This window comes from Pituophis catenifer, unplaced genomic scaffold (assembly GCF_029215685.1).
Source record: "Pituophis catenifer annectens isolate HBS135680 unplaced genomic scaffold, rPitCat1.0.hap2 SCAF_2, whole genome shotgun sequence".
Taxonomy (NCBI): Eukaryota; Metazoa; Chordata; class Lepidosauria; order Squamata; family Colubridae; genus Pituophis; species Pituophis catenifer.
In genome coordinates, this window is record NW_027256882.1 from 61,068,123 (window position 1) to 61,087,708 (window position 19,586).

The 19,586-nt window shown below is 36.7% G+C and overlaps 1 protein-coding gene across 2 annotated transcripts in view; it reads left to right on the plus strand.

Annotated features, from left to right (window-relative positions):
* LOC139312246 (contactin-4-like) overlaps positions 1 to 19,586 on the plus strand; it is a 248,694-nt gene that overhangs the window by 175,303 nt on the left and 53,805 nt on the right. For both annotated transcript variants that reach the window (XM_070936863.1, XM_070936862.1), the window contains one exon: positions 1,779 to 1,906. In XM_070936863.1, the coding sequence (XP_070792964.1) occupies positions 1,779 to 1,906 (128 nt within the window). The remainder of the gene's footprint in view (positions 1 to 1,778; positions 1,907 to 19,586) is intronic.

Genomic DNA, 19,586 nt, shown 5'->3' on the forward strand with positions numbered 1-19,586 from the left:
CACGCGGCAGGGAGCCAGGTACGTAAGCAGCAAGCCCATCTGAACCAGCAGCTCTCTACTGCCGGTTACTTCCTTGCCATCTTTTCTCTTTAGTGGACCCACTGTTTCCTTGACTTTTTTCTTGTTATTTATATGTTAAAAGAATTTTTTTATTATCTTTGACTTTTGTTGCAAGTCTTTGTTCATTCTGAGCCTTTACTTTCCTGACTTCATATTTGCAGATTTGGGTTATCTGCTGATATTCTGCCTTAGTTATGTGTTCCTCTTTCCATTTTTTTGTACTTATCCTTTTTTTTTCTGTAATAAAACTTAATTCAGCAGTAACAGTATAACAGAGTTGGAAAGATCCTTGGAAGTCTTTTAGTTCAACCCTTGCTCAAGAAGGTGACCCTTTATCATTCTGGACAAGTGGCTATCCAATCTCTTCTTAAAAACCTCCAGTGATGCAGCAGCACCCACAACGTCTGGAGGCAAGCCATTCCACTGATTAATTTTTCTCATTGTCAGAATATTTCTCCTTAGTTATAGGTCAGATATCTCCTTGATAAGTTTCCATCCATTACTTCTTATCCTGCCTTCAGGTGTTTTGTAGAATAGGTCTTAATTAATTTTGGTAGAAAACCTTTGTGATCTGAGCTACAATCAGCAGAGGTCTTATTGATTTAATCAATCTCCCATCTTTGTTTGCAAAATATACAGCTAATTTGATTTTGGTGTTGTCCATTCACAGCGTCCAACTATAAAATAATCTTAGCTTTTGGAAAGAAGGCATTTACCATAAACTCTGAATGATCTTGGCAGACCACTATTAGTCCATCTCCAGATTCTTTTTATAAGTCAGTTTTTTCCATTATTCCACTTGCTGTTTCACTTCAAACTTTAATTGCCTGTATTTAACATGGCATCTGTTTTTGATGTTGTATCAATAAAATGCTGCAAGTCATCATAGAAGCGTTCAAATTTCATTTCTTGTGCATCTGTAGTTCAGAGCATTGAATGGATTGTCATGATCTTGTTTGGCTTGACTTGGACTTGAATTGAGTTCATTCTATCATTTTGGGGGTGTATCCAATCACTGACTTTGACACTCTTTTGTTAATAATAATAGTTACTCAACTTCTTCTATTATTTTCTTGTCTGCAGTAGATCCAATACTCTCATGTGAAGCAATTTATTTCAGTCCGTCTCAGTTTGCTGGTTCCCAGAAAGTCAATGTTCAGTCTTACATTTCTATTCTAACAAACGTCTCTTGGTTCATGGGTCTATCATATCATATTTGCAGATATCTTTTGTCTCTCACACATCAGGAGCTGAAGTCCTTTGGGCTTTAATCCAATGATATCATAAATATTAATGCCACTTGTACTTTTGGGCAATTGAATTGATTGCTCTATGAATTGGAAGTCACAGTGTAGGAAGAAAATGCTTATAGATTATAGCATGTTAAAAAGAATGGACTGTTGATTCATGATTCTGTTGTTAAATGTGATCCTTAAAGCCAACCACACTCTATGTGCATCACAAACTTACTGTAATAATCTAGAAGTACTCATCCAAATTAAGCAACAATAAGTAAGCTATTCTTCTCCATTTTAAGAGAACAATTTTCTATTTTAAGGTTCTTAATTGATAGTGTCTCAATGCTTTGCAGCCTCCAGAAAATTCTTACCTATCAACTTCCATAAAAAATGCCAATTGTTCCTTAGTTGTTTACATTGTTTTAAAATACATCATTTATTCTATTTGTTGAAGTATTACTTGCATTTATCCATTTACAGACATACTATTTTGGAAGATGGAACTCTAAAAATTGCCAATGTTACCAAAGCAGATGCTGGGAGTTATACGTGTATAGCAACAAATCATTTTGGCATAGCCAGCAGCACTGGGAACCTGATAGTAAAAGGTAAGATATTACCTTCGCCAGATAGTTCCTTAGCCTGAGTTCCAGTAAGATACCTGTGAATTTGTAGATCTTAGAAAGTTTTAAAAATGATGAAATTTGCCTGTAGATTTCTGAAAAGCTACTTTCCTGAAATATGTATGAAAACACAGAGACAGACAGACAGACACACAGAGAGACACAGATATATAAACCTCAGAAAACAAATATATATATTTAAATATATATATTTAAATATGTTAGTGCAAAATGACTACTGGCATAAGCCTGATGATGGCAGATGGGATTCTGCCGAAACGTCGCTTCTACCCTTTTAGGGATATATCCACAATTACACGGGAAGAAACCCGAAATATTAACTATACACACACACACATATATATATATATATATATATATATATATATATATATATATATATATATATATATATATATTTGTTTTCTGAGGTTTTCGCGGGTGTTTGTATGTAGGTGTTTGGTTATTCGGGTTTTCTCCCGCATCAAATTGGAAGTGTCTTGGCAACGTTTCGACAAAGTCTCATTCATCATCTTTAGGCTGGTGTTTTCGGCTTCGTGCTTCTAGGAGCAATTGCTCCTAGAAGCACGAAGCCGAAAACACCATGATGAATGAGACTTTGTCGAAACGTCACCAAGACACTTCCAATTTGACACGGGAGAAAACCCGAATAACCAAAGACCTACATATATATATATATATATATGTTTGCATATTCTTTCTAGCCAGGTTTTCCCTACGTAAGCTATGATGTTATGCAGCCCTGGTTCTGTGAAATCTCATTCACAAGTTTATATATATATATATATATATAAACTATATATCAATTTTCTTACTTCTTCGTAGGGTTTATGTGTGTTTTTCTTCTAGCCAGGTTTTCCCTATGTAACCAAGCTGGAGCTACAAAAAACCTTGGTTACGTAGGGAAAACATGGCTAGAAGAAAAACATAAACTATATATATATATATATATATATATATATATATATATATATATATATATGTATATGTATATGTATATATTATATATATATAAATATATATATATAAAATTTATGTTTTGCTGATAAAGAAATAAAGGAAGACTAGTATAGATCTATTTCAAGCTTTCTAGCTTTCATCAGCTAGCCATACCCTTACTCGGATTCGAACTTGGGCTTCCTGCATGTTAGGCAGTTGAATTAGCCAAAGCGACTGCTTGAGGGCTCCTGGATTGGAGCTGAAATATATACTGTATAATGCGAAAACATATATAATGTACAGAGACATATATGAATTAAGTACTTCAAAAATAGAATTGCCAAATTTGTTATTTTCTTTTTTAGAGGAAAATCCTTATGCTCACAATTACACTCTTTTCTTCATGCATGCTAATTATTCTTCCTCAGGTTTCATACCAGGTGAGAAATTCCTTTCTCATCTACAGAAATATAGTGGTAAAAAAAAAAAAACCCCACTCACTGAAAATAATAAAGTGAATTTCTTGTTCACACATATGGTTCAAGGTTTGTAAAACTCTTAAACTGGATACATTGTTTTTGTTTCAAAACCATTTGTTTTTGCCTCTCTTTTCTTCAGAAAATGTGCATTGTTCTGATAATAGTGCAGGCGTTTGTGCCAGCAAACCACAGACCACTCAGAGTAAGCAGAAAAGTGAACAAAACAGCACTGCAAAATAAATAATACAAAATTCTTATTCAAGACGATCCTCTGTAATTGATTGGGAGCAAGACTAGAAAATATTATTAACTGCAATTAACTGCACCACACTATTCCAGAATGTAAAGCCACCCAAATGTTAATAACTTTGTTCTCCCTTTATCAATACAATTTTATGTTAGTTTATTTCTTTATTTTCTAAAGAATGTTTGGTGTTGCCTATGCAATTGTTGAAACCTCCTTTCTGTATGTGTTCTCTTTTCATCCTGCGAATTTTTTGTTCCGTATTTTTGTTCTTTTTTTTGAAACTAGCATATACATTTTTCAATTGCTTTTGCATTTTATTACCCATTTTAATCCCACGGGGCAAATAATGGTATTTCTGCAGAACCCCAATACTCTCCCATTCAGCAGTTATCTTACAGGGCAAGCTCTGCTTAGTTTCAACAACCCAACTCTTATCATGTGTCTGTAGTCTCTAGGCACATATATGCTTAGGTAGCATTTTATAGACAAACATATAAAGCTTCCTTTTATGAGAGAAACTAACCAAGAACTGCATGTGGTTTAATCAGTTTCACCAATTCATTGATTTTTATGGAACTAGAGAGAACAGCTGCAATAAGGAAAACCGAGTGAACATATTTTGTTTTACTTCCTCTTCCTGCTGTGTGGTTTCCCCATTCCTTCCGTGCTCCATTACATTGATTCATTTATCAAGCTACTGATACTGCAACAGAAATGCTGCTATTATGTTTAGAAAGAGAATGTTGCTTGTGTACGCTCCCAAAATAATTGCCTGTAAGAAATAAAGCCTGCAATTTTGTACACAGTTGAACTGGTTTAAGATTATGGTGTTCAAGGAGGCAAAAGTGCTGTCCTTTTTTTTTTAATAACTATTAAATCAGCACTAAAAATGGGTTATTATGGCTTTGTAATAATGATAGAAGTCGTGAGTCTGTAATCAAGCAAAGAACCGTAGTTCCAATTTGTGGTCTATTATACTCTGCTGAACAATATTGCTGGTTATTTGATGATTTTAGCCCTTAACTTTATTAATTTAAGAGAATCCACCCTACAAAAATAAGCACTTCAACTGATGTAAAATTTTTAAAGAAAATCAGTGCAATCTGTCTGGTTGTGATAAAATTAGTACATATTATTGTTTTCCTTGCAATAATACTCCTATTTTTTTCCAAGATACAATCAACGCATAATTGTAACACTACAGCCAATATTCTTCTTTTAACGTACCTCAAGGCTCCATAATTTAGATATATAAACGCTCTTTTACCAAATTAAATGGAATAGTAAAATGTCAGTCGTAGCATTTCTAATTGAGCAGATGTGCTGATACTGACAAATGTTTTAAATTAAATACTTTTGATGAGTAGTCTTGCATCTGATATAGTAAGTCTTTATAAATCTGATAAACACTTTAATCTCCCTCTTCTTGAGGAAGGTAGCAGGAGTGGGGGAGGAAACATGTATTGGAAAACAGATCAAAAGTTATTGATGTACTGCTTTGTAATTAATCACAGTTTTATAACCCAGTCACTTTAATTCTGCCAGACTGAAGTGAAAGGAGTCCCATTTTGTTTTCCTGGCTATATATCTATTTTTCAGTGTATATTGCACTGTATACTATTAAAGGCATACTAATTTTGGTCAAAGCTGGAAACTGTATGTACAGTCATGATGAAGAAGGCATTAGAAAAAATATATAAATTTCACTTTTATAACTTAAAATTTGGGAAATGAATTTATTTTTGAAATAATGACAATGCTTTTAAATAATAGCAGTAATAATACCAGCAACAACAATCAGCAGGTTTCACTGATCAGCTCGCTGATGATACATTTAATTTGTTTAAGTTTCACTTTTTCTTATCCTATCTTTGCATTTTTTTTCCCTGTAGTATTCATAGATGTGCATTATAGAAATAAGCACTATCTATATCAACTCTTGTTCGCATATATAGCATGAACTACTGGCAGACAGGGATTTTTTTATACTTTAAGGATCATTAAACTGTCTGCTGACTTACTATCACTTGTATAGAATTCCTTCAAAGTATGGTCCGTGATGGCAAACCTGTGGCACCAGTTGACCAGAAGTTGGCAAATGACCCTTTTCGGCCTCCGGAGGGCCTCCAGTGGGGGGAGGCCATTTTTGCCCTCCCAGACTCCTAGAGAGGCTCTGGAGGCTGGGGATAGCAAAAAAACGGGCCTTCTGGTCCCACCAGAAGTTGGCAAACGAACCATTTCTGGCCTCCAGTAGGGTGGGAAAGGCTGTTTTTACCTTTCCCAGACTCCTAGAAAGGCTCTGGAGTCAGGTGAGAGAGAAAAAGGAGCCTACCGGGCCATCATGTGCCAGGAGTGGGGGGAGCGGGGGTGGTCATGCATGCATGCGCAGGGCGGGGCTCATAAAATTATGGGTGTGGGCACCCCCATGCGTGACACACATGCCCCGGACCCCCCTCCTGGCACGTGATGGCAAAAAGGTTAGCCATCACTGGTATAGGTGCTTAACTGGTATAGGTGCTTAACTTCAGTAAAGCATTTGATAAAGTAGACCATAACCTACTACTAGATAAAGTAGAAAAATGTGGGTTAGACAGCATCACCACCAGATGGATTCATAACTGTCTGACTAACCGCATTCAAACGTGTAGTCCTCAATGGAACTGCATCTACATGGAAGGAAGTATGCAGTGGAGTACCCCAGGGCTCTGTTTTAGGCCCAGTGCTCTTCAACATCTTCATCAATGACTTGGATGAGGGAATAGATGGGGAACTCATCAAATTTGCAGGTAACACCAAGGTGGCAGGAATAGCCAACACTCCAGAAGATAGGCTCAAGATACAGAAGGATCTTGACAGACTTGAACATTGGGCACTATCTAACAAAATGAAATTCAACAGTGAAAAAAGTAAGGCTCTACATTTAGGGAAGAAAAACAAAATGCACAGGTACTGTAGTAGTACTAACTGTGAGAGGGATCTTGGAGTCCTAGTGGACAACCATTTAGATATGAGCCAGCAGTGTGCAGCAGCTGCCAAAAAAAGCCAACACAGTTCTGGGCTGCATAAACAGAGGGATAGAATCAAGATCACGTGAAGTGTTAATACCACTTTATTGCCACAGTTTATTTAATTGCCACAAAGAAGAGGGAGTCAAACTATTCTTCAAAGCACCTGAGGGTAAAACAAGAAGCAATGGGTGGAAACTAATCAAGGAGAGAAGCAACTTAGAACTAAGGAGAAATTTCTTGACAGTTAGAACAATTAATAAGTGGAACAACTTGCCTGCAGAAGTTGTGAATGCTCCAACACTGGAAATTTTTAAGAAGATGTTGGATAACCATTTGTCTGAAGTGGTGTAGGATTTCCTGCCTGGGCAGGGGGTTAGGCTAGAAGACCTCCAAGGTCCATTCCAACTCTGTTATTCTATTTCTATTTCTAACTCATGTTTTGTTAACATAGCTTAAGAATTCCTTCACTTTATCATAAGTTGAAAGTGATTGATTCTGACTCAATTGATTGCTTATGTGCCAATGTGCTATCAGGTTGGTGTCAACTCTTAGAGACCACATAGGTAGATTTTCTCAGTGTCTTCCAAGTTTTCCAATGGTGCACAATCAACTCTGTAATTGAGTTGATCCACTTTTGCCAGCATTAGAGAAAACCAGGACTTTGCATAATGTGTTCAAAGTATGATAATTTAGCCTTGTCATGACCTTTGAGTGAGAGTTCTGAGTTTATCTGTTCAATGATCCATTGATTCATTTTCTAGGCTATTGAGGGTATTCTCAGACATTTTCATTAACAACAAATTCCAGAAGCATCAATATTCTTTCTATCCAGCTTCTTGAAGGTCAAACTTTCACTTCCATAGAATGTGATGGAAAATAACATTGGTTGCACGATAAATGCATCATGGTATCTGTTTTCCATGGCCATACTGAGATGTGCTAGTCTGTGGTGTATTTCTTGACTGTTTGTTTCTGTAGTGTTGATGGTTGATCCTAAAAGGCAGAATCTATCTATCACTTTAGTATCTTCATTGCCGGATCTACTACTGGTTGTTCTACTTGTTATCATTAGTTTAGTCTTTATTTTTAATTTATATCCACTTTTTTCATTGTGTTCCTTGACTTTTATTGCTGGAGCTTGCAGATCTCTTACACTTTCAGCTATCAAAGCACCATTATCATTAATGGGAGCAATATGCTGCATGGAGCAGAGAATGTACCAGAAGGTAAAAAAACCTGGACATTAACTCTAATCCAAGTTATTTACATCTATCCCACAATATGGCCTGTAAAATGAAGAAAAGTGTTTGAAAGTCTAAACAAACCGTAAAAGTACTTTCGTTTTATGCTGATATTAGTGAGTATCTATGTCTAGAACAGAGGCTTATATCCACAGATATTCATTACGCTGTTCTTTCTAAAGCAACATTATGCACGGTACAGGATGTGAGTAAGAAATAATAAGCTAAAGAAATCAAAAGATAGAAAAATAAAGGGAAATATGGCTACATCTAGGTTATAAAAAAACATTCATTCAAAATACCTTTCCATAACTCTGCTGTCCTTCATGGGTTTTTTACCCTTTGCACAAGAGAAATTAAGCATGTTGGTGAAAAGTTTAAAGTCCTTCATACAAGAATTTTGCTGCTGATGTTTTACAAGTAAATATGTACTTTTATCCCCCCCCCTTTTCGGGACTAGTACAAGGTCTGATTCATGGAATTTGCAAATTAAGATGTTTTAGTGAAAGGAATATTCTAGGATTGAAAAGGAAGTGAAATTCTCTTTCTGCATCTTTATCTTTCCTGATTCTCATAGTAACAATAACAAGAGTGCCATAATGCTAGTGTTCATTTAGGAAAATAAGCAATGCAGCTACTACGTTTCTTTTCTTTTTCTTATGAGTGGTATCTTAAAAATTCCCCTTATGTTATTCTGTTTCAGATAATAGTCACTTCAAAAATAGTTTTGAAGCAAGTACTGAAATTCCCTGGGATATTTTCTGTAGTCTTAACGGAACTTATTTTAATACAATTCTCTGAGTCCATTTTTATTTATTACAAAGTAAAATAGACACAACTGTATCAATAGACCCTAAGAGTAGTTTTGCATGACATAGCTTCAACGCAATAAAATGCACTACATTTCTATATCAAAACTACTAAATAAATCTTTAAAAAATGTCTGAATGACACAAAAGTAAGCTAAACAAACAGCTGAAGTAGCTTCATCACAAATTCTACTTTTATATTCTTCCTATTGTAATATGTACTTACTAGTTTTTGTCATACTTGAGAAATATTTACAAATCCATAACCTGAAATAACACCAAGTCCTCTTCCATATTGTAGAACAGGGGTGTCAAACTCGTGGCATCACGTTGTTGTCACATGACGTATTGTGACTTTTCCCCCCTTTGCTAAACTGGGGGTGGGCGTGGCCAGCACGTGACACATCCAGCCCACAGGCTGCATGTTTGACACCCGTGCTGTAGAATATCCTTACAATATTCAAACATCTTTATTAATTCCTATGTTAACTTAAGTAAACTTAGGTAAAACCAGACTTGCAACTTCTTGAATGTTTGCAACAATTTACCATTAACTTTCTGGAAGCCTGTTTATGTAAAAAGCAAAGAATTTCTGACTCTGACATAATTTTATGGTCCTTCTTAGTTCTATGACTAATCCTCTGAGGAACTCCACACTGGCTCTTCAATATTGCAGCCCCTATATGGGATTGTTGCATTCAAAAGCCTGTTTCAAATATGTGTTATCTTCACAAGGTTCCAAATCTATAAGGATACTGAAAGCCCTCTCTTTCTTTGCACCAGCTGCATGTAATATTAGCCCTCACCTTAACTAAATGCATTATAATGTCATGTAGGAGGGGGAATTATTATTCCTCCTCCCTGTAAATCCAAGAGAGCTATTTTTGCTGAGTAGTATATCTTACGAGTCCTTCTTAGGAAACTGTAAGGACTTTTCAAGCTATCCACTGAGTTTCATGTGGAGAAACTTTTAGTAGCAGTAGCTGTGGAATGTCCTCAAGGTTGTCCTTCTGTGGCATGATTGGGCAATTTTGCACGTATTTATACTGTGCTTAAATGATAGCATTTATCATTTTGCTAGATAAAGTGCACATTGGACTGTCTGGGGATAATCAGTTTCCTTCCAGAAATCATAATCATCTATTTTTAAGCCCATAGCATGTAAAGAAGATTTTCTAGACTGATTATTTAATTGCTGTATCATTGGACAGCGGGAACACTTTTACTTTGAAGCTAGTGTTAGCAGCACTCAGCAATCTGTTAAACATATAATTTGCTTTTTGCTATTATTCCATCTACCTGTCCTTTTCCAACAGATTGTTTTCTTTTTTGCAAATCTTTTAACTGCTGAGCCTTTTTTTTCTTCTAAGGGTGCTCTTATTCACTATTGTTTCTAATTAGCCTGTTTATTTTCCTGAGCTTTCCTCTATCTTTATCTCTGCACACTTCGTCTTGCTTGCATCTCTCCCAGACCTCCTAAGCAGCTTGCAAACATAAATGAAACACAACCACCTGTTTCTCCTTCAAGGCAGACTTATCCGCCTTACTGTATTTTGCAAATAATTGTTTTGTGTATTGCAGTCTTTCCCACTGAGAGGCTGGCAAAACTTGTACCTCCTTCCTTTGGACAGAATGCACCACCCATGCTATTTATTGCTGACATAACCTTTGCGATAACTCCAGAACCCATCCTGAGTGTGTGTGAGCTGCTTTCCTGCAGAGATGTTCCAAGCAGAATCTTTTCCAACACCTCTAAAAACAACATTCAACAAGCTCTACTGCTTAGCAAATCTGTTCTGTTATGTAGCAGTCTGCCTACTCCTAGGAGCTTCTTAGTCTCACTTTGCACAGAGCTGGCAAATAGTCAAGAAAACCTAACCATGAAACCGATTTGCAAAACTCATTTCCATCCACCAGCCAGGAGATAGGCAACGAGAGCGACATGCTTCTGCTTTGGCCATAGCAGCTGGGCACAAAAGGCGAAAGGTTGGTGCAGGGAACTGGGAGAGAAGGCAGCTGGGCACATGAATGCTTGCTAGGCTGGGCTGGGGTGGATGAGGTTTTCCAGGGCCTGGCAACCAGACCCAGAGCTGTGCAATTGGGGAGCGGCTTGCTATCTTGCAAGGCAGGGTGCAGGAAAGACAAAAGGACATAGATGAGGGGAGATAGGTGGAGGTGGTGACTTGAAGCACCCCTGCGGTCATAAGTATGGCCAGGCTAACAATACCCCACTGCACTGCATATAACTTGGAGCATGTAAGTCTATTTTTTCAGTACCATCATAACTTCAAAGCCTAACTTCAAAAATAGACACTGAAGGAATGCCTGTAAGTCAAAGGCTATCTGCACTCTTTATCAGTGGTATGGTTACTGAAGGATTCCATTACTGTTCTAGCTCTGTAAATAAAGCATTAGTTATATGTACCAAACAAGGATTCCTACCACAAGAATCTTTTATAATGTAGCTGTCAGGGTAACAAACCCAACGGAATCAAAACTCCAAAGCAGGCATGTTCCTCAAAAGTATAGATTTATTAGGCACGTCATGTTGGCACATCTGGGGAAACCTAACTCTGAGCCCCCCACGGGTTTCCCCCTAATTAAAAGTAGAGTTTTCCCTCCCCTGCCATGCAGTCCATCACATGGTCCAATCAGGTCCAAGGATCACTCAATCTCAGACACCACCTCCTTGCATCTGGTGGGAAAACTCTTGGTTCTCAAGAAAAATAATTTCTCTGAAGTGCCAAGGGGGAAAATGGTTCCATGGCTGACAGTAGCTTTATAAAAGGAGCCCTGGTGGCACAGTGGTTAAAGTACAATATTGCAAGCTAACTATGGTTACAACCTGGAGTTTGATCCTGATGGGGCTCAAGGTTTGACTCAGCCTTCCATCCTTCCAAGGCCGGATGAAGAGCCAGATTGTTGAGGGCAATAGTCAAATAATTCTTACATTGTAAACCACCCAGAGAGTGCTGTAAAGCACTGTGGAGTGGTATGTAAGCCTAAATGCTATTGCTATTGCTACTTGTTCAACAGGGGTGGGTTTCAAATCCCATCGCTACCGGCTTGCTTGCACACACACCGCTTCTGCGCATGTGCAGAAGCATCCGGGTAGGTGGGCGGAGTCTCCCACTGCCATCGCTATCAGTTCGCCTAATCTGGTGCGAACCGATAGCAACCCACCACTGTTGTTCAAGAGGAAAACAATAAAGAAGAGTAGCAAAAGTAACTGGAAGAATTATACTATTCGGTTTGTAGGGGTGGGCAATTATGGCTCTTTTACAACCTGTGGATTTCAACTCCCAGAATTTCTGAGACAGCCAAGCTTGGCTGTCTCAGGAATTCTGGGAGTTGAAATCCACAGGTTGTAAAAGAGCCACAATTGCCCACCCCTGGGTTAAGGAGTTTTGTTCCTGCATCCCTTCAAATATTTTTTCACATTTCCAGCACAGTGCATGAACTAGATAGACACTTAATGTTTTAGGTGTCTGTCATATACAACCTATGGGCTGTAGGCTATGTATTATTATGTTTAGGACACTTATGCTCATACATTCAACATGCAATTGAAATTGCATTTGTGACAGAAAACTGCAGTTTCCTCTTCTATAATATTCTGTTGTATTTATTTGTAGTTGACCAGTTATCATAAAGCAGTAATTCAACAACCAAAGTGGTTTATTTATAAATACATAAAAATAAATCAATGATATAAATGAAAAAAAAATGAAATTTATAAATTCTTGGATTTTCATGGTATATAATTTCACCCAAATAGCTGTTGAAAATGTAACCATTTAATTGCTTGGTTAGATTTTTAGAGGGATTATGTGCTTTGATGTAAAAAGGCAACTTGAAAGCATATTTCGTTGTAAAAAGGCAACCTGAAAGCATATTTTTGTTTTGATGGCTAATAAGTTATTACAGCACTTTAAAGACCGCTCTGTATCCCTTTCACACTGCATGCTGACAATGCATAGAAACAATTTACAAATATTATATAATAAGTGAATAGAAAACATCCCCAGAATCCAAGCGGAAGATACTTGAATTAAGCTGCACAGCAAAGTCTATCACAAGCCATTTTCTTTTCCCAAGGGAATTAAAATCAAATTTGGGGAATCCTATCTTTTGTTTTAAACTACTGTTACTTGTCCTTGTGGAACACTTTAAGAAAAAGTATTAAATTTTATACTCCATTTGGTACCTCATTTGGTCCATTTTCACATACTAAGGAAAGCAAACAGAGAATGCATTTTTAAAAAAAAAACTTTAAAAATATTTTATGCATCCACCCATGCTGTCATTCATTCAGTTTATATAGCCATTCATCTCAAACCAGTAACTCTCATGGTGAACAATCATAAAAAACAATCAAAACAATTAAAGCACCAATGCCTCCTTAAGAGCCAGCAGGACTGCCCCTCCCCCAAATAAGAATTAGCAGCTACCCAGACCCAAACATTCATGCTCTCCTGAACAACCTTGACCAAATACAGAATCAAGAAGAGAAAATGTGAGAGTGAGAAATTGAGCATGAGCGAATGATTTCTTATTCAAATCTGTTGATGACTTGTACTGAATATTTAAAATGTTGACAAAATAAAAATTAGTGCAGCTAACATATGAACTGCAATCTTTCTCCATTCAACTATCCATCCATTCACCAATTTTTATTCATAAATAGATTCTGATTAAATGAATGTTCAACAGATGATCATGTCAAGTGTTGTGGCCCGTCAGCAGCCTGTGCAGTTAGTAGCTGATTCTGACAGCGAGGAGGCTGGTGTGGTGCTGCGCCAGCAGCCTGTGCAGCTGGCATTTGAGTCAGACAATGAGGAGGCTAGAGAAGATGTGGTGCCAGAGGCAGGGATTCAGCCAGGGCCTTCAGAACTTCCAGAACCTCCCATAAGTGAAGAAGAAGAAGAGGAGGAGCCTGTTCTCGATGCACGAGTGTGCAGAGCTGTTAAAAGGCAGGAGTGACTCCTCAGTAGGAGGTCTCCTCAAGAGTAAGGCTTGGGGCTAATTGGCCACTCCCCTAGTCTATTTAAGGAAGGACGACGACTGATGCAATTTGCAGGAAACAGCTTCGTTCATATTCCTTCACTTCTTGATTCCAGAAATGTTTGATTCAGCTCTTGTTTATCTCTTGTCAGTTTTCCTGAAAATTGCTTCTGGGCATTCTGCCAACCACAGTAAGACTACGGTTATCAGAAATACTGTGCCTCAGAATTGAGTTATTATTCTTTGGATTCTTGTCGGCTGTTAATGAAGTTAAATTAACAGCCCTTGTTCAGAAAAGACTGATTTAAACTGTACTTGTGTTCGAACAACTACTAAGAAAGCTCATTAGTAGTCCTTAATTAGTAAACTAAGGTTTGTACGGACTTTGTGTGTGCTGTGTTCTTTGGGGTCCGTAGCTGGGGCAGAATACCAACCTAGAACTTTCAAAAGCATGCAAATGCAAATAGAAAAATAGGTACCACTTCAGTGAAAAGGTAACAGCGTTCTGTACACTTTGGCGTATAGTCATGGCAGCCACCTGACCGCAGACTCATCTTTGGACAATGCTGGCTCTTTGGCTGTGAATCAGAGATGAGCATTGCCTCTAGAGTCAGATATGAGTGGACAGGAGAAACCTTTAACTTTACCTTTTCAACACATGGATATTCCTTTAGCATTACAACCATACTATACATTCTGGCTTTAAAACTACTTGTTATTCCCTCAAATAAATCAGAATATCACAATGCAGGTATGTATGTCTACTGTTCAGGAGATCTGTCATGATGTCAGTGATAGCGCAAACATCCTACACTGCTCTCTGAAATCCTTTCCTCTGTCAGAAAATGAATGGAATTATTCACATGATGGATTACTCATCACACATTTTTAAAAAAAGAGTATGCATTTGATACAGCAATGTACTAATCTTTCTTTCAGCAACAATTGTCATGTGAAATTGCAAAGAATCCTCTGGGTCCAAACAAATGTGTCACAGGAAGGTTATTCCACTGTATATCACATCTGGCTTCACTCATCTGTACTTTGATCAGTTGAAGCATGTACCTTCTGTAAAATACAGATTTATTGCAATCTTTATTCGAACTATGGCATCTACTATGGCATCATACATAAAAAATATTCACAGGAGAGTACCAGAGTTGCCCAACTTGAGATCTTTGAGCTATATGTATTGATTATCCCCCATTCATAAATGAGGCTCCAGAGAGTTTCTACCCAAGACTGTAGCCTCCAGCTCATTAATTTTGCAGCAGCTTATGTTCTTATAAGGTTTTCTGTCTTGTCTTACTATTTATTTGTGTTTCTGCTTAAGATGGCTGTTTCTGCTTCCTGCTTTCTAGCTCTTTTTATATTTATAATTTTAACCTTCTTATAGCTTGCTGTCTTGTTTTTCTGCTGGATTCATCCTCTGTTCCTTTCGGATTTTGATTTCCCTTAAACTTTAATTTTAGAGGTTATCTTTCTGTCTCTTTCTTTGTTGGTCCATTTTATTTCTCCTTTATTGGTCTAGTTTGATTTAATTAAAAGAACAGAGGAAATGGAGATGATTTTGATGGAAATAAAAAATAGTTTGGATTATGGGTGAAGGAGGCCAAAGAAATTGAATGGAATTAAAAAATTAAGCAGTGAAATGTTTGGGGGTGAAACTGAAACGAGGAGATTATGGAATAAATTCTTGGAAGTCTGTATGAGAGAGACAATCATATGTCCAAGTGTAGAATTGAAAGGAATGCTATTAATATTAGTGTTCACAGTAATAAAAAGTAAACATATTATGTATGACATTGTTGAAAAATGGTAAGAGTACAGGAACTGATGATATTACAGGAGTAATGTAGGTGTGCCTGGTTATGAAGTTCTTATTTGTTTAAAGTTTGTGCTACATCTGTGCCTGGGGACTGGAAAAATGCTATTCTGGCTCCCCCGTATTTTCCTACAGAAAAATGTGAGCAGCCAGTCTATGGATTCAGATGCTACAAACACACAAATCAAGTAGAAGCTGACAGATTTATTGAACAAAGGAAAACAAAAGAATAACTTTAACTGCACATTATAAGACAGACAGGAAATACTGAGAAGCAAGGCAATAAAGGAGACATAGCAGTGCTCAGTAGAGGACTATAAATGCAGGACAGAATCTTAACACTAATGGGGCAGGAGGGAGCCCCTCCCCCCCAATCAAAGGCAGTTGAAGATGCTGCCCAGATGATTCCTGTAAATGTAGGCACCTTTTCCAGGCAGGCCTATGCTCAGATCCATTCATAGGAGGATCATCCAAGCTTATTGAAGCACAGCTATTATTTCTATTTCTTAACTAATAATTATCAACATGATCTCTTCTAGGATCCCTTCCTTGCACAGGTGATTGGCCTCACAAAGTACTTTGAAAAGAAGGAGACCATATTTTTCAGTTAAGGTGCTAAGGTTTGCTGAAGCAAACTGGAGGTTTGCTTTTAAAAATCTAAGGCCTTGTTGCGTAGAAATATAAAAATGGAATCGTTTCACATAGGCATGCATCAAAAATGGAGTACTATACCCATTCAAATATCTTTCCCATTACATTTCTGTTCTGCAGTTGTATTCAAAGAATAAGGCGGTAATGTAAAAAAAATACTGGAGAATTGGAGTATTAAGTGCAGTTGTATTTAATCAGCAAACTTTGAGAGGTGTAGTGCAGCCTTCCCAGACCAGGTTTTTGATTTTTGTTTTGTTCTTTAGCAGGTTACTAAGAAAAGTATGAGTTTGGAAAAGGAAGTATGTTATGCATTTGTAGATTAGGATTTAAGAAAATAAAGTTTTACAGAAATATGGAATGGAATTCAGGTGGTGTACATCTAGAAATCAAACTCTAAGTGGAAAAATTAAAGGATCTGGGTATATTTAGCTTAGAAAAGGGATAACTAAGAGGAGATATGATAATCGTCTTCAAAGAGTTATTACATAAAAGTTGGAGTCGACTTGATTTCTATTGCCCCAGGGGTTAGAGCCAGAAACCAGTGAGTTAAAAGTATAAGGAAGTAGGCTTAGGCTGCTACATTAGTTCACTTTTTCTGGAGAACTCATGTAGAGTTTTATACATAGATATTGTAGGAAGATAGTCAGAGATTTTACATTGGATGTGGCAAGAGAATGAATCTGATAATCTCTGAGGTCCATTCAAGCTACAGTAGATAATTTTGTGTAAAACATACCCTTGGTTCTTAATGTATTTCTGAATGAATAGGTAAAAAATGTTTTGGTAATTGGAGGTCTGTTGTGTGGGGATGTGAGTATGTGTGTGTATACACACACACACAAAACTTGTCATGTTTTTGGCTGAAAGAATGCAAAAGATTTCAGCCTATGTTACATTGTTTGTATGATGCAGTGCGGAGTATGAAAATTACAGGTAGTCCGTGCTTAACAATAATAATTTGGACTGAAATTTCTGTTACTAAAGCAGTATGGTTGTAGCGTACAACATCACATAATCACACTGCTTAGGTACAGCAGTCCTGGCAGTCCCTGGTTGTCAGACTGTCATTAAGCAAATATCTCCTGGGCCATTTATGTCACCTCACAATGATATTGACTTTGTTTGTGGGGGATCTCACAGGGAAAGTCATAAATCATGCTCATGTGAGCACTGGACACCCCATAAATCTGGCCAATTACACTATGACATCTGGAACTTTGAAAACCAACCATAACTACCACTCATTCAATACTGTTGCAACAGTTGCTGAATGGTCACCGAAGACTACCTGAAATGTATTAAAGAATGAATGGGTAATGAATGAAGGTAGATTGAATACAACTGAATGACCAGCATGAAAGAAGAAAACTTGAGTTGGCCTGGCCATGTAGAAAGAAAGAATGAATGAGAACCAAACTCAAAATAAATATATGACCAAAAAAAAAGAGATTGAGAAATTAGAAGGAATTAAAATGTTGTTTGGGTGGAATTGATGAGGTTCTCAGAAAAAGAGAAAGCAGAAGTTTAAAACATTTTTAAAAAAATGTATAAAACTGCCATGGACATGATAGATTTTTTAAAAAAAATATTATTGCAAATAACACTGCCTTATTTTGGGACTACAGAAGAATCTGTATTCTATAAACATGGATTATGTTTTAATTTCAAAAGTGTATGATGCTTCTCTTCAGTAAACATTGTCTGGTCAAATCTATTCTAGCATATATTATACTATTCTAGCAGACAGTCTTGTTTTTGTTGTTCTTCAAATGATTTTCCTGAGTACTGATTCACTGCAATTTAGCATAACACTATAAGAAATATATTGAAGATATCCATCTGGTTTGTATTGAATTGCTTGTTCATTTCATTCTCCGTGGTTTGTCATTGGCTTTACTAATTACCTCATTATAACAACTTTACAAACAGTACAATTTAGTCATTAATTTGATGAAAGCCTTCCTGAAAAGCAACTAGATATTAAAAAGCATACATCTCTAACCTACGGTTTCTGAAGGTTGCAGAGCATACCTAGTTTAATGCCCAGTTTATACAGATATAAAAGCTGAAATTACAATTAATACAGAGCTTCATAGTATTGATTTACACCACATTTGTTACCTGGTTTATAGATACCACTTTCAATGGGAAACTGGCTATTCTGAAATAATCTGTAAAAGTCTAAAATTTCATGTTTTATTTATCTCACGAAGCAGTTTTCAAGGATGCAGTTGATCATATAAAAAGAAATATTTGTTTCACTAGGAAAAATGTGACAAAACACTCCCTTTTTAAAATGTGTGAACTCTCTGCAGAAAGAAACCTTTTTTCCTAAGGATCTCATGTTTTCTTATTTCTCTCCTCTATAAATCAACAAATACACAATGTATTTTCCAACTTTTTCTCCGTCATACATTTGTCAAGAACTTGCTGAAGAACAAAACTCTTTTGGCACACCCCCTGCCCAGCATCAAACCTCATTGCATACTCCAAATTTTCTTTTTCATCACTTTTTGTATTCTTTCTCTCAGAATTCTTTCTAAACCTTTCCCAATTATACTTCACAAAATAATCCCTCTGAAATGTCCCTATTCATTCTTGCTGCTTTCCTATTTGTGAAAGGGAACAATAACAGTATCCTTCCAATCCTCTGTGCAGATACAGTATTCATAGGCACATTAAACAAATCACACAGCTCTTCCACAGCAAACCCAATCCATATTTTAACATTTACAGTATCTGGTTTCATAATCAGCACCTCCAACCTTACCATTTTTCCACATTTCTGGAACATTTGTGACTTCCTTTTTGCCAATTTCATCAATCATCTGTTTCCATTAGTACTGGTCTGCATTTGCATTGTCTTTTTAACTGTTCAACTGTTCCTTTTCAATTACATTATTTTTTGCAACTATAGTTTTTCTATATATGCAGTACCTTATGTCTTCCTCATTTTTTGCATTTTCTTACATGCCTTCTTCTATTCTACAGAGTCCTTCAGAGTCCTTGGTCTTCATTCCACCAAGAATCTTTTCTATAAATACCATTTGTGTAACTTCACACACCTCCATCTGGCACTCTGCAATATAATTATTTATAATTCCAGTTTCCAATATCCACTTTTTATGTCCATATTTCGTTCTTTTAATTGGATAGGTAAACCTATTTTCTAATATTTTATCTTCTATGACTTGTATTTTTACCTTTTGCTGTCATTTTCTTTTTTTTACAGTTGTTTTTTGGGGTTTTTTCTCCAATATCTTTTTTCAAGATCCATTCTTGACATAACCAAAAAGTGGTCGGCCCTGATTTTAAACATCTAATGCTTAAATCCTATATTTGAAAGTACTTTCATGGATGACTACATGGAAATATCAGGGTTGTTAGCTAGATTGAGCTGTTCAAAAAGTATTTCTTCAGGGCTGCCACAAAACCTAAATT